The sequence below is a fragment of the Oryctolagus cuniculus genome, chromosome 14, assembly GCF_964237555.1.
Source record: "Oryctolagus cuniculus chromosome 14, mOryCun1.1, whole genome shotgun sequence".
Lineage (NCBI taxonomy): Eukaryota > Metazoa > Chordata > Mammalia > Lagomorpha > Leporidae > Oryctolagus > Oryctolagus cuniculus.
This window is the reverse complement of record NC_091445.1, coordinates 64,770,801-64,785,014: the sequence shown is the minus strand read 5'-3', so window position 1 is coordinate 64,785,014 and position 14,214 is coordinate 64,770,801. Positions and strand designations below refer to the sequence as shown.

Here is a 14,214-nt window from a genome sequence, read left to right as displayed (position 1 = left end):
CATGTCAATATACCAAGAAATCTTTTTTTTAGTAGACACAACAGAATCAAATACAAATACTTTTTAATGATAGTCTAGATGAATTTATCTGGGGACATGTCTACACTTCCTGACCGAAATAGTTTAATATCATATCTGTATTAGTTAATAATGAAAATCCAATTGTGACAACTATTTTCCTGAATATTAGAAATCAAACAATTACAACAAAATAATCTTTTAGTAGACCATCTGAATCTAATCCAAATACTTTTTTAAGGGTGTTGACCAGATGGATTTGTTTGGGGACATGTCTACACCTCCTGACCTAAATAGTCCAACAGTAAGTGTTTGTTTTTAAATTTGCAATGTAATGGAAATGACATCTGTAAATCAAATTGAAATTAACCAGAAGTCTTGAGCATTTCATTGAAACTTGGAAGGTGACTGCTGGTTTTTCCAGATAAAGTATAAATGGCAGCTAGAATAAAACTGAATTTTAAGCAGTTGGGAACCCAACTGCTATATTAATATTGCCTAGAAGTTTAACCTGAGCAACAGGTCAGGCATTGTAGTTTTTCTTGCTATTACTTAGATCCAGAAGAAGGGGCTGAATGATAATCTTTTCCATAAGTGTACTTGAAGAAAGTATAATTGTTAGGTGATTAATCAAATTTTCCTGACCTCTTCATTTTTTCCCTACCCTTTCCTTTGCAGTTTAGCAGATTGGCATGAAGTATGATTTCAAGTAGGAGGCTCAGTTATCTTCAATTAAAGCCTGCCCCTGTTGGCATATTGCTTATTTATACGAGCTATTGTAGTATATTGAGTATTCTCAATATCAATTGATCTGTAGCAACCCTGTGGAAATGGAGCAATATTTTCCTTTGTAGATAAGAAACTGATAGCTCAGAAAAACCCTTCACGTACCCTGGAAAAACATCTATACTCAAGGCTTGTGCCCAAGTCTTCATGCCTTTCTAAAACGGGCCTCAGATGGAAATAGCTGTGTAACTTTGAATGACTTCTTGCAACTTCTATTATTTACTTAACTGTCCCTATTTGCAAGGCACAGCATAAGGTGTATAATATCAATAATATCATGTTTATTGTCGAGAACACAAACCAGCATTAAATTTGGTCACAAAGGCTATCAATTGTCAATAATTACAGGGTGTTTTTCAAGTTTACAGATTCAGATAGTGTTTCTGAGGACCTGAGTTCCTATACTTGAAACATAAGAATGCAATAGCTAGACAAAAAAAAAAAATACTATAGTAATGGGAGAAATGTCTAGCTAGGAGTTTCTTGTATCATGGAATTCTGAAGCAAGTATACAAGACCAAGAAGGTCATAGGAATTCAAGCAGCAGGTCAAAGACAGGTTAGATTTTTACTTCCCAGGGGACTGCAGAGAATACAGGCCAGTAACACCTCCATGCATAGCACACCTCTGGATCAAAAGCAATGGGGAGAAGCAGTGGCTGCATGCACCTTTCCCCGCCCCCAACCACAGGCAAATCACAGGACCCAGGAGCATCTTCAAGACCTGCAATAGCCAGCGCCGCAGCTCAGTAGGCTAATCCTCCGCCTTGTGGCGCTGGCACACCGGGTTCTAGTGCCGGTCGGGGCACCGGATTCTGTCCCAGTTGCCTCTCTTCCAGGCCAGCTCTCTGCTATGGCCAGGGAGTGCAGTGGAGGATGGCCCAAGTCCTTGGGCCCTGCACCCCATGAGAGACCAGGATAAGCACCTGGCTCCTGCCTTCGGATAGGCGCGATGCGCCAGCCCCAGCGCGCCGGCCGCGGCGGCCATTGGAGGGTGAACCAATGGCAAAGGAAGACCTTTCTCTCTGTCTCTCTCTCTCACTGTCCACTCTGCCTGTCAAAAAAAAAAAAAAAAAAAAAAAAAAAAAAAAAAAAAACCTGCAATAGAGAAGCCTGTCCCCTAACTCATTTGTGTATAAGACTTTTCATTCTTCATTATGTTCATCACCTTTTTATAAAAAAAAAAGATAACTTGAAATACCAGATGACTCTGAAAATTTCATTCTGCTTGAGATCCTTTTTATTTCTAGACAACTTTGCCCTCCCTTCATTAGTAACCCTCTCACCAAAGTGAATTGATATCTGACTGACATTCAAGCAAATGCCTTGAAAGAGAGCAAAGCACTCAAGATATAAAGTGGGATTCCAGAGAAATGGACAAGAAAAACCATTTAATCTGCTTTTGTACACTTCAGAAAACTCTGAAAAAAGGAAATGAAAAATAACATGAATAATCTTGAGTCTCATTTTGATTACATTTCACATAGTCTAAGACATGACTTTGTAGAAATTCATGTTTTAGTTTAATACATTTAAAGTAGGAAATATCATCAAAATATGTATTATCTGATAAGAAAGAGAAAGCTAACAGGGCTAATTAGGTGGTCTTGAGACTTTGACAATATGTTACATATTGACTCCATATTCATGGGTCACAAGTAGATATTTATCTTTTCTTGGTAAAATCAGCATGTTCAGAAATATTCAACTCATAACAACTACTCTGGAAGATGTGATAAGAGAGAGAACTCTAAATCACCCAGGTGCTATTAGTAGTTCCAGATGGCTGTCACTCCCCTCACCTTTATACAGGAAAGTTTCACACCTTTTAAATAATGCTCATGTTGCAAATTAAGTGACATCCCTTAGAACATAACTTTTATTGGAAAAATGTTTGGGCATTATCCTTCCACACTGTATCAAGAATGAAAGAGAAGGAGAAGAAAGGAGGGAGGAAGAGAGGGAGACAGTCTAAGAAAAGAGGGAGGGGGAAGGGAGAAAAAGACATAATCTCTACGTATAAACTTTCACCATGTGAGAGCACAGTTACTATGAGAAAACGGTGTGATGCATGAGCCATCACTAAGGAGATTAAATCTGGTACAAGGGATGGGATCAGGGCACAAAGTTCAAACATTGTGTGTACACTCGTCTATACTCCATAAGATGCCATGGAATGGGAACAGGTGAAGTTGAAAGATCAATGAGAAAAGATTGTGTAAAGAATCTGAATTTGAGTTGGGTCTTTGAAGGGTGTACGAAATGAGACAGTAATTAAGCTATAAACAACTTGGATTCTATTGTGAATCATTTTGGAAGTTGCCCTAATGAAGCTTGTTTTAATGTAAGGAGAAGTAGGAAGCCATCAAAGGCTTTGAGAAGGGAAGAGTTAGATTTCGCAGGCTTTGAGTGGTTAGTAGAGACTGGCTACCCAGAGAAGAGCTAGCTGTGGAAGTCAGAGTGACACATGCTGTTGCCTCCTGTACCCCTTCGTAAAACTCCTCAAGAGTAGAGTCTTTCACTTTCCAGTCTCCAGTGCCTGTCTCTCAGGTGTCCAAATGGTGGCCAAGCAGATGCAAGGATTGACAGTCCAATAAGGAATCCATGAAGCTCTGGTCAAGGGGAAAGGTGCGGAGGGTCTCACATCTTGCAGTTGCAGCCTGTGAAGTAGACTCTTAGTCTTGACTACCAACAAACCCAACCTGAGGAGAGCCTTATACATTTTACTTATAGGGTGACTATTCAGAAGTCTAACATTGTGCCTCCTGTTTGGTGTCCTAAGAACTTCTTCTCAAGTGTTTGAAAAGGAGAACTCTACCAGCTGTGAACACCCAACGGTTCTAACCCAGAGGTGGCTCATAACAAAGGAATAAATATTGAAATCACAAGCTTTTGTAAGATTGTATAAAGATATATGCATTAAGAGGTCTTCCAATCCCTGCCTTTGATTTTAAAAAAAAAGTTTAAATTATAAAGTCTTTCTAGTGACAAATTCTTCCTGTTATAAAGAAAAACTGGCTTTTAAGAATGTGTTTCTATGCCTCACAATAAAGGAAGCACAAAAATGTAATACAATTAGGTCTGATTTTTGCTGTTTCTAAACAAAAAGCGTTATTTTCTCTAAAAGCTGAGGAGGCCTGTTTGAGCCCTTTGTTGTACTTACCCGTTTTGAGAATCTCCTCTTTTCTTGAGGTTCGTTTTCTCCCAGTGATCAAAATATGTGCTACTCTGCAAGGGGTAATGTCAAATGTCTAGTCTAGATACTACTTCCAGTAGGGAGTTTTTATTGTCTGTATTCTTCTATGCTGAGCTTAATTAAATAGTTAATGGATCAAAGTCAGAGGAGCATTTGTGAGTATGAGAACTCTCCCACAGTGAGTCATACTGAGTTACGTCATAATTAGGAATCATGACATGCCAGATTCATCATATTGGTTGCTTTTATGCTAAGGATTTTTTTATCTAACAGTTGAGAAGCCAATTGACACACCAAAAAAATACTAGAGATGAAACAGGACATTTGATTTATCTTTCTAATTCACTTTTACATCCACATTTCTAATATATATAAATTAAAGATTAGTGATTCTTCAACTTTAGCCACTAAGTAGATGATATTACTGTCAAAACACAGGCCATTCTAAGCTCTGTTATGAAGAAAGTGCACACATAGGAGAGGTTGATGTGTGCTGGATTAGATTAGTATTTTGTGTTGATCTGATAGAAGGACGTAGACAAAAAGGATGTGTCCAGAGGAGAGACTCAGGCGGTAAGAATGAGAGATCCAGCTTAGCTAACACATTCCCTTGGAGTCTGAAATCTTTAAAGAGGTATACCTGTAGGTATAAAAGGATAATCATACTATTTTTCTTGGAAGAACTGGAACAGTTATAGGGAAATGTACTTGATCTTAAACTTCATCACATACCAGAACTATAAAATATGAATGTCTTAACCAATGAATTCTCTCAATTAGTGAGGCAATAGTACACTAGACTGTGAGGTTACAATAGGAAGATGTATACATCAGACAGGAAACTAGGCCAGGCTGCTCAGGTTACTTGTGATTTTCAAGCTTACCATACCTAGAGCAACTCACAATCCAGTCCCTTTAAGACTTTAAAAGGCATGAATTAAAACAATGCTGATAACAAACTCAGCCAGTCTGTATATGTGGACCAGAATAAGCAGAGACATTGAAGGAAACAACAGTAAGATTTCACTTAATAAAGGGCCAGAAAGCTGAGATTTAATAAAAACGAGACTTAATCAAGCAAGAAAGGGGCTGGGGGAGACCTGGTCTATGGCTGGTAAATGCACTCAGCAGATTGATGGGAGGAGGTAATGGTCAACCAGTTTGTCACAACCAAATTCTGGGAATGTTGATAGCCCTGGTCATCTTAAGTAGTTTTCTTGTTTGAAGTCATAACATGGACTAACACTTTCTTTCTTTTTTTTTTTTTCTTTCCAAATGTGATAGGAAAGCAAAGATATCCTGTTAGTGGATCTAAACTCTGAAATCGACACCAATCAGAATTCTTTAAGAGAAAATCCATTCTTAACAAATGGCATCACCTCCTGCTCTCTTCCTCGACCAAAGCCTCAGGCAACCTTTTTGCCTGAAAATGCCTTTTCTGCCAATCTCAACTTCTTTCCCACCCCTAATCCTGATCCTTTCCGTGATGATCCTTTTGCACAGTCCGACCAATCGACACCCTCTTCGTTTGATTCTCTCAAACCTCCAGATCAGAAGAAAGAGAATTTGAGTAGCTTGCCTGCTCCCCTGAGTAACGGGCCCCTGAATGGCGATGTTGATTACTTTGGTCAGCAATTTGACCAGATCTCTAACCGGACTGGCAAACAGGAATCTCAGGCAGGCCCATGGCCCTTTTCCAGTACGCAAACCCAGCCAGCAGTGAGAACTCACAATGGGGTATCTGAAAAAGAACAGAACGGCTTCCATATCCAATCCTCCCCGAACCCTTTTGTGGGAAGCCCTCCCCAAGGACAATCCGTACAGAATGGCGTAAAGCAGGACTTGGAAAGCCCTGTCCAGTCCTCACCACATGACTCCATAGCCATTATCCCACCTCCACAAAGTACCAAACCAGGAAGAGGCAGAAGGACTGCTAAGGTGAATTGTCTTCTCCACATATCCGTTAGCAGAGTGCATGTGCGGTACCAAAGGGTTGTGTGATGCAAGCTCTCTTTGCTGCCGCTCTCGTTTGCTGTGTGGCTGTGAGCTAGACGGAGGGACGAGGCGCATCGGCTCTCCAGGAATAGTTTCCTCTGATCGCCACCCTTTTAAAGCTCTTCTGCTGTATTTATTGCACCCTGCTGCCCGTTTGCATGTCTTGTCGCTTATTATACTAAACACAAGTTTTTCCATTTTTAATGCTGCTATGCTTCTGTACCTCTCGGGTAAGTCTAATTGTCATGTCCGGGATGGGAGGGCCGGGGTTCTTGTGATTCCTTTGTACCTTCGCCACATTAACACACACCCTGCACACCCATCCTCCTGCCTTAATGTCCAAGATGGAGGTGTAAAATTCTCAAGCTTGTCTCCACTTGGAAGTGCTAACTTAATAACTCATTGTCTTAGAAGAAACTTACATATCACCGGCTTTATTCAGAAGCAATTTAAAATGCAGCTTCTAAAGGCATCTTTTAAAAACTCCAAGAGGAATATATGTGGGCTTGCTTAATGATTAAAAAGTTATGTCAACTATATGGAGACTGATTAAATGCAATGGGATGATTAAGAATTTCAGCATACTTATGTATAGTTGCCCTTTTTTTCTCAGCTTCAAGCTTTCAGCCAATAACTAGACAAGATGGATGCAAATGTGTAAATAAGCAAAATAAATGTCACTGTGCAAGTCTTAGGATGTATCAGTATCAGTCACTAAGACCCAATAGTCTGTTCATGGCAGAGATCTGTGTCTTTTTCTTATTTTTGCCATTTGGCTTTGTTTTGTTTGGGTTTTCTTAAAGTTATTATTATTGTTGTTATTGTTATTATTATTATTATTATTTACCAGTAATAGGAAAATGCTTTTCTTTCTGTGACTTTCTAATTCGGGGGAGGAGTAAGAGAGAGAGCGATGCCGTATTTCACTGCTGCTGAGTAACTCTTCTCCCTCGCTCCCTGTCCTGCCAGTCTTCAGCAAATGACTTGCTCGCATCAGACATCTTTGCTCCTCCCGCCTCAGAACCTCCCAGGCAGACGTCACCCACAGGACAATCTGCAACCCTACAAACCAACCCTCTGGATCTCTTCAAAGCAAGTGCGTCTCCCCCGGTGGGGCCCCTTGCGGGTCTAGGTAGGTGCCTGGAGACATGGCAGTGAATGGCTCTGCTACTTTTGCTGGTAAAATGATGATGCATAAGAGGGTTCCATGGGCATAAAACCTTAACATCCTAAGCATCCTTCCTCCACTTGTACTCCTGTACAACCCCACCCCATTAGGTACTCTTGGCTTGTAACTGAAATTTGGCTCCTTGAGTTGGCATGCAGTAAGAAATCTATGTTTAACATGGCACATACCTGAACCAGCTGGTGATGGATTCCTGGAAGACAGGTGTAAGGGATTCTGAAGCTCAGACCTGCTTCAGTGATGAAAAGGGTTTGAGATGGGAGAGCCTCGTCTGTCATCTGTGTTGCAAAAAGTCGCACCATGCATAGCTTCTATGCCATTTGCTATAACTAGGTTAAAGGCCTATCCCCTATCAACATTTACATCTCTCTTGGAAGGGAAATAAACTTCAAGAGGGCTATCAGTTAAGCCCAAGGAGCAAGTATAAATGGAGTGGAAGTCCGGGGTTCCAAGCCCAGCAATATTCCTAGGCTCATGGTGATGGTGGGGCAGGCGTGTGTCCTGATCCATCTCTGAACACTCATGCCTTAGCAGCTCCTTGACAATATTTTGGCTTGCTGAGTGTCTTGATGGAATTAGATGATAAGTACTAGGAAGCTGAAGTTAAAGAGGACACAGAGATATAAGAGACAGGATTTTTAGCAGATACCCAGGTGTGTCATTCACTCATGGGAGTCCCGGGTCTCCCATAGCTGGATGAAGGCTGCTGGACGGAGGCCTGCCTGCTGCTGCTGTGTATAGCCTCTCGTTCTCTTGGCCTCCATGGAACAGTTCTCAGAAACCATGACGATAAGTCTTTGCTGTCCTGCTGCGGACTCTCGTTGTTTCTCTGTTTCTTGGCCTCTCTATGGACTCCAAATAGATTTGGCCTGGGAGGGGTGGGATGACAGATAAAGGAGGACTCTCTTCCCTCTTTGCTAAAACTTGACCAGGAATCTTGGCTTTCTTGGCCTCCTGCAGACTCAGTCACCAGGATTCCATTTTTTTTCTCTCTTTTTCTGTTTTCTTGCAAAGGAAAATATTTTGGTTCTGTTATAATAAATCTATTCAATCATATCTTGAGTAGGGAGGCAAGGCAGGGGCGATGGACGTTAAATTCATGCAGTTGTGAGAAGCCAGTAAGTCCCAGGTCTCTGCTTGCATTGACACCACCAAGAAACTCGCCTAGACACTTCATGTCCCTTGTGGGCGTCTGCTTCCTCCATTGCTCTTTTTCCTGCACTGCCAAGTGGAGCTGGTGGGCGTCTTTCCCTCCCAGAAGGGCAGCGGACTTGCTACAGCATCTGTGACTAGATCACATCACAGGGCTTTGTAGTCTCATATCAATGCCCTGAGGAATTTTTGCAGCCAATATTTAACAAGTCAGCCTGAAAATACAGCTGGACCCTATAACTGTTAATTTATGCAGACGAAGTGAAGCTTGTTGGCTTCATGCCCCTGTTGAGGCCTTGGGGTATACAACTTCAGAATACTGATGATGCTTCCAACTTTGGACATGGAGCTCAAACGGAGCTCTACAGTATAGCTCCTGTCCACGAGCAGGGGCTTCAGCCAAACCATGGAAGGTGCTAGGTCTGGCTTCCGCCAGACCCAGCTGGGGCACTGTCTCCTCTGGAGCTGTGGTGTGGGCACAGGGGGTTGTAGAAAACAGCTTTGACCTGCTTCCCTGTATTTTGATCTAGCTTCTGAAGGTAATAAAATCACTGTTTTATACCCACATTGCCTTGTCCCTTAGTCCTTACCCCTACATTGTCCAGCTGGCTTGCAGTGTCTTAGAGACACAGTGAGCAGAATCTGGTGGGTGAGAATGAAAGCTGGCATCTGTACACACTGGGAAAGCTTTGAATTCCTGGCAAATAGATTATTTTTCTCTTCTACAAACACCACTCCCACTAATTGAATCTATGAGAAAAACCATGCATTTTCCTAAGGGAAGGCATGTCATCCCACATGAGTAATTATACAATTCTACCCTCTTTGTGCATATCCAATTGGTGTAAATTATTAGTGAGTGGCTCTGATTCAATAATATAATTTAAATATATTTGCTTTCATGCTAGCAATAATTTAGTCCAAATATTTTGTGAAGAGTCTTTAAAAAGTTCACAGGAAGTGCATGTTGTGAAAAAAACTCTGCATGGATTTTAATTTATTTTATTTTGCACTAAATTCTTTTTTTGAGATTTTATTTGTTTATTTGAGAGGTATAGCTACAGATAGAGAGAGGGAGAGACAGAGAGAGATCTTCCATGTGCTGGTTCACATCCCAAATGGCCACAATGGCCGGAGCTGACCTGATCCGAAGCCAGAAGCCAGAAGCTTCTTCCAGGTCTCATTTGCGGGTGTAAGAGCCCAAACATTTGAGCTATCTTCCACTGCTTTCCCAGGCCATAAACAGAGAGTTGGATCAGAAGAGGAGCAGCTGGGACATGAACTGGTGCTGCAGGCAGAGGATTAGCCCACTGTGCCACAGCACCGGCCCCACACCAGAGACTTTTAATTCCATCTCTCCATATACACTTTTTGAAGTAACCTCAGAGAATCTGAAAGAACTTTTCCCTCTATTTATTATGAAAAGAGAATATTTTAATGCAAATGGAATCTAATTTCTGTATCTGTGAAATAAGTATTCAAATCATCATACCGTGGAAAAGGCCTGTAGCTTGCTGCCAAGGAGGCAGAATGAAAGGACAGGTGCCAGGTGTAGAGCCGATGCAGCTGCGTTTCCATCTCTACTGTCGCAGACAGAAAGACAGCTCTTTCTGCAGCTCATACCCTCTGTGAGTGCCCTGTATGTATTCAGCTCAGACAGCTAGCATTCATGATAATGGATAGGACCAAATCACACCGAGCTCTCATTGTAAGAAGATCTAGGATAGAATATCTTGTCCTATCAGCCCCTCAGTGCACTCTGGAAACAAACACATTTCTAGCCTCAATTTGAAGACTTTTTTTTTTTTGGATTATAAAAATTCATCACTAAGGAATGCTGTGCCCCAAGACTCAAGACGAGTAGGTTTTGAGACAGAGCATCATCCCTGAATAAGTATGAAGAGGAATTTAGGCTTATTGTAGGTGGTGACAGTTTCACTGAATCATTGGTACACTTGGAAAGATGCAGGGCAGGGCATGCCCTGTGCATTAGACCAAGATGCTGGAAGGAACCACACAAGAGGCTGTTGGGGGCGTGGGGGCAGTCATTGGAGAGTCCTGGATTTTCATGCTTTGACTGCTGATGAACATAGCAAGGATGCACAAGGTAGAGCCATTCACTCACAAAGATTGGATGTCTGACATAGGCCATTAGTTACCTTGGAAGGTTGTTGTTTCCTGTTGTTTTCTTTCTATCCTTCCTCTTTTAAATCCTCTGTTCTTACTTCTGGCAAAGTTTAGTGAGTGACACATAGCAGGAAGCACTTTTATTTGAAATAGGTCTCACAGGACACAGCCTTCTTTCCATTTTTATATAGAAAAGTCTAAAACTATTTTGGCATTAGCCAAATTATATCTTCCCTTTATAGAGCTATGTCAACCTGGCAACATTAAAAAGCAAGAAAAATGAAATGATTCCTTTAGGATGCAAGCGTGTTGAGTCCTTATGCACACTTAAGATAGCTGTTTTCCAGTAAGTCTCCAGGCCTGAGCCAACTACCAAATGCAAAGATCAAATCATACAGAGAGTCCAGTGAATGATCTTAATTAGCTGCTTCATATTCTCTGTGGCTCATATATGTGAATATGCTCCCTTGGACAGCATTGTGGCACAAAAAGCTAAGCTGCCAACGTGATGTTGGCATCCCATTTTGAAGCACTGGTTCAAGTCCCACTGCTCTACTTATGATTCAGCTCTCTGCTAAAGTCGTTGGGAAAGCAGTAGAGGATGGCCCATGTTGGAAACCTGGATGGAGTTCCAGGCTCCTGGTTTAGCATGGCCAACCCTGGTTGGGTTGTTGTGGCCATTTGGGGAGTGACTCAGCAGACAGATGGAAGATTCTCTCTCTCTCTCTCTCTCTCTCTCTCGCTCTCGCTCTCGCTCTCTCCCCCTCCCCCTCCCCCTCCCCCTCTCCCTCTCCTCTCCCTCTCCCTCTCCCTCTCTCTACCTTTCACAAAAAAAAATAAATCATACAAATACACACACACACACGAAGAGCTCATATTTTTCATTAATGGTATTACCTTCTAATGAGGAAAATGTAATGGAAGGAAGAAGAGCTTCAGGATGCAGTGAGCCCCTGCACTACTGCTCTACTGTGTTTGATAATTAACCTTTGGAGTGATTTCATCTCACAGAGCCTTGATGTCTGTGTCAGCCTCAAGGCTTAATGAGTGTGTTTGCCCTGTGCATGCTCCTTGGAGAGTTGTACTTTCTCAAATTCAGGAATCCTGCTCAATCCTAGCTCCTGATAGGCACTTTCTCCCTCTTCCATCAGGTGGTGTGCCAGTTACACCCCCTCAGGCAGGACCATGGAACCCAACATGTGTGGTCTTCAATCAGTCCAGTTCAGTGGTCCCAGGAGCCATCATGGGTGCTCAACCTTCAGGTTTCTCTCATCCGATCATTTTTGGTACAAGCCCAGCTATTCCAAGTTGGAACCAGCCTTCAAATTTTGCAGTTTCAAATTCCCCTCCAGCCCCTGCGATTTGGGGTGCTTCTGCATCTGTGGCACCCAATACTTGGTCATCAACAAACCCTTTGGGGAACCCTTTTCAGAGCAATATTTTCCCAGCTCCTACCATGTCCACTCCATCCCCGCCTGTGCTGTCCTCTCTTGTGGTCACTCCTCCTCAACCACCTCCCAGAACTGGCCCTGCAAAGGACATCCCGAGTGATGCTTTTACTGCCTTAGATCCCCTTGGAGATACAGAAGTCAAGGAGGTGAAAGAAATGTTTAAGGACTTCCAACTGCGGCAGCCACCTGCTGTGCCCGCAAGGAAGGGAGAGCAGCCTGCTTCTGGGACTTCCAGTGCCTTCTCCAGTTACTTCAACAGCAAAGTTGGCATTCCTCAAGAGAATGCAGACCACGATGATTTTGATGCTAATCAACTGTTGAATAAGATCAACGGTAAGCTACTCTCTGCCTACTGTACCACTGTAATACAATAGTAATATTTCCACTGTCAGTTGGTCCCAGAGGGTCCCTCAGAAGAACCCTCTCCCATCCACCAATAGTTTTGCTCTTGCTTCTTTTAAATTGGCAGTGGTTGAGACTTCATTTACTTTTCACTGGTAACAAGCACTAACCCAATGCTGCCCTCTAGTGACAATTCTTAAAAGGGTTACCAAGAGCTATTGGAATATGCTGGGTGATGGCATTTGGGGGCTGTATACCAAAGCCTCATGGCTCTCAAGGAGGGATTTCTGAATCTCATCCACTTCAGATAAATACACATAATGACTTCTCTCCGGAGAAGGGATGGCTCTGTCCTAGTATTTGGTTGTGGTTTTTGTTCCACGAGGTAAATTTAGGAAATATGGAACTAAGTTTCAAAAATGAGCCAATTGAGGGACTTCTGCCTGTTTGGGAAAAGCCTGTCTACTGACTACTCGGGTTTTTCATCTTCTAGAACCACCAAAGCCAGTTCCCAGACAAGGTATCCGGCCAGGTACCAAATCTATTGACAGTGCATTTGAGAACCCTTTCTCTAAAGATTCCTTCAGTTCATCACAACCCCCTGTAAGTATCAACTGCTAGAAGCTGTTTCTGCAAAGTACATTCCACATAGAGCTCCCTCCTCCTGAGTTAGCCTTGCTTTTATAGTAATAGTTTGATGGTAAAATATGTTGGACAAAGATTTATCATTGAGAACCTTCACACTATAAACATTCCTTCAAACCGGGGAATGATTGCATTTGCAGGAACTATTATCTCCTGAATTAAAATGATATCAGATATAAAATGGGCTTATGAACCTATTTTGGGAGAAAATTGAGTTGAATACTATCTTAAAAAAATTCTTTCGAAGATTTAAGTTCTTAATTTCCCATTCATGGTTCTATAGCTAGTAAAAATAACACTTCCCATTTTAGGGAGGCAAATGTAATTTATCTGAATCTTGATTTTGATGTCAATGACATACCCACAATCTACTAATAGGTGGGCACAAATTATTAAAGACCCACACAGGTCTGATTGGTCTATGAACTAAGTGCTTCTTTTTTTTTTTTTTTAACTTTTATTTAATGAATATAAATTTCCAAAGTACAGCTTATGGATTACAGTGGCTTCCCCCCCCCCCATAACTTCCCTCCCATATGCAACCCTCCCCTTTCCCGCTCCCTCTCCCCTTCCATTCATATCAAGATTCATTTTCAATTATCTTTATATACAGAAGATCAGTTTAGTATATATTAAGTAAAGATTTCAACAGTTTGCACCCACATAGAAACACAAAGTGAAAAATACGGTTTGAGTACTAGTTATAGCATTAAATCACAATGTACAGCACATTAAGGACAGAGATCCTACATGAGGAGTAAGTGCACAGTGACTCCTGTTGTTGACTTTACAAATTGACACTCTTGTTTATGGCATCAGTAATCTCCCTATGCTCCAGTCATGAGTTTCCAAGGCTATGGAAGCCTTTTGAGTTTGCCAACTCTTATCTTATTTAGACAAGGTCATAGTCAAAGTAGAAGTTCTCTCCTCCCTTCAGAGAAAGGTACCTCCTTCTTTGATGACCTGTTCTTTCCACTGGGATCTCACTTGCAGAGATCTTTCATTTAGGTCATTTTTTTTTGCCAGAGTGTCTTGGCTTTCCATGCCTGAAATACTCTCATGGGCTTTTCAGCCGGATCCGAATGCCTTTAGGGCTGATTCTGAGGCCAGAGTGCTGTTTAGGACATCCACCATTCTATGAGTCTGCTATGTAACCCACTTCCCATGTTGGATCGTTCTCTCCCTTTTTTTTGTTCTATCGGTTAGTATTTTCAGACACTAGTCTTGATTATGTGATCTCTTTGATTCTTAGTCCTATCATTATGATCAATTGTGAATGGAAATTGATCAGAACTAAGTGCTCCTTAACAGAATGTA

The 14,214-nt window shown here is 41.8% G+C and overlaps 1 protein-coding gene and 1 long non-coding RNA gene across 8 annotated transcripts in view; one reads left to right on the top strand and one right to left on the bottom strand.

The window, feature by feature from the left end:
• Positions 1–14,214, top strand: part of DAB2 (DAB adaptor protein 2) — an 83,064-nt gene that overhangs the window by 63,518 nt on the left and 5,332 nt on the right. For 5 of the 7 annotated variants that reach the window (XM_070056666.1, XM_070056667.1, XM_070056665.1 and 2 more), the window contains 5 exons: positions 260–322; positions 5,284–5,937; positions 6,964–7,126; positions 11,611–12,243; positions 12,746–12,855. In XM_070056666.1, coding sequence (XP_069912767.1) covers positions 260–322; positions 5,284–5,937; positions 6,964–7,126; positions 11,611–12,243; positions 12,746–12,855 — 1,623 coding nt within the window. The remainder of the gene's footprint in view (positions 1–259; positions 323–5,283; positions 5,938–6,963; positions 7,127–11,610; positions 12,244–12,745; positions 12,856–14,214) is intronic. The other 2 variants (XM_070056671.1, XM_070056672.1) reach the window with 2 other exon arrangements.
• LOC138845184 (uncharacterized) lies at positions 3,382–4,102 on the bottom strand. The gene is made up of 2 exons (XR_011382014.1): positions 3,967–4,102; positions 3,382–3,463 (listed from the first exon to the last, which is right to left on the bottom strand). It is a non-coding gene; the product is annotated as an uncharacterized lncRNA (long non-coding RNA).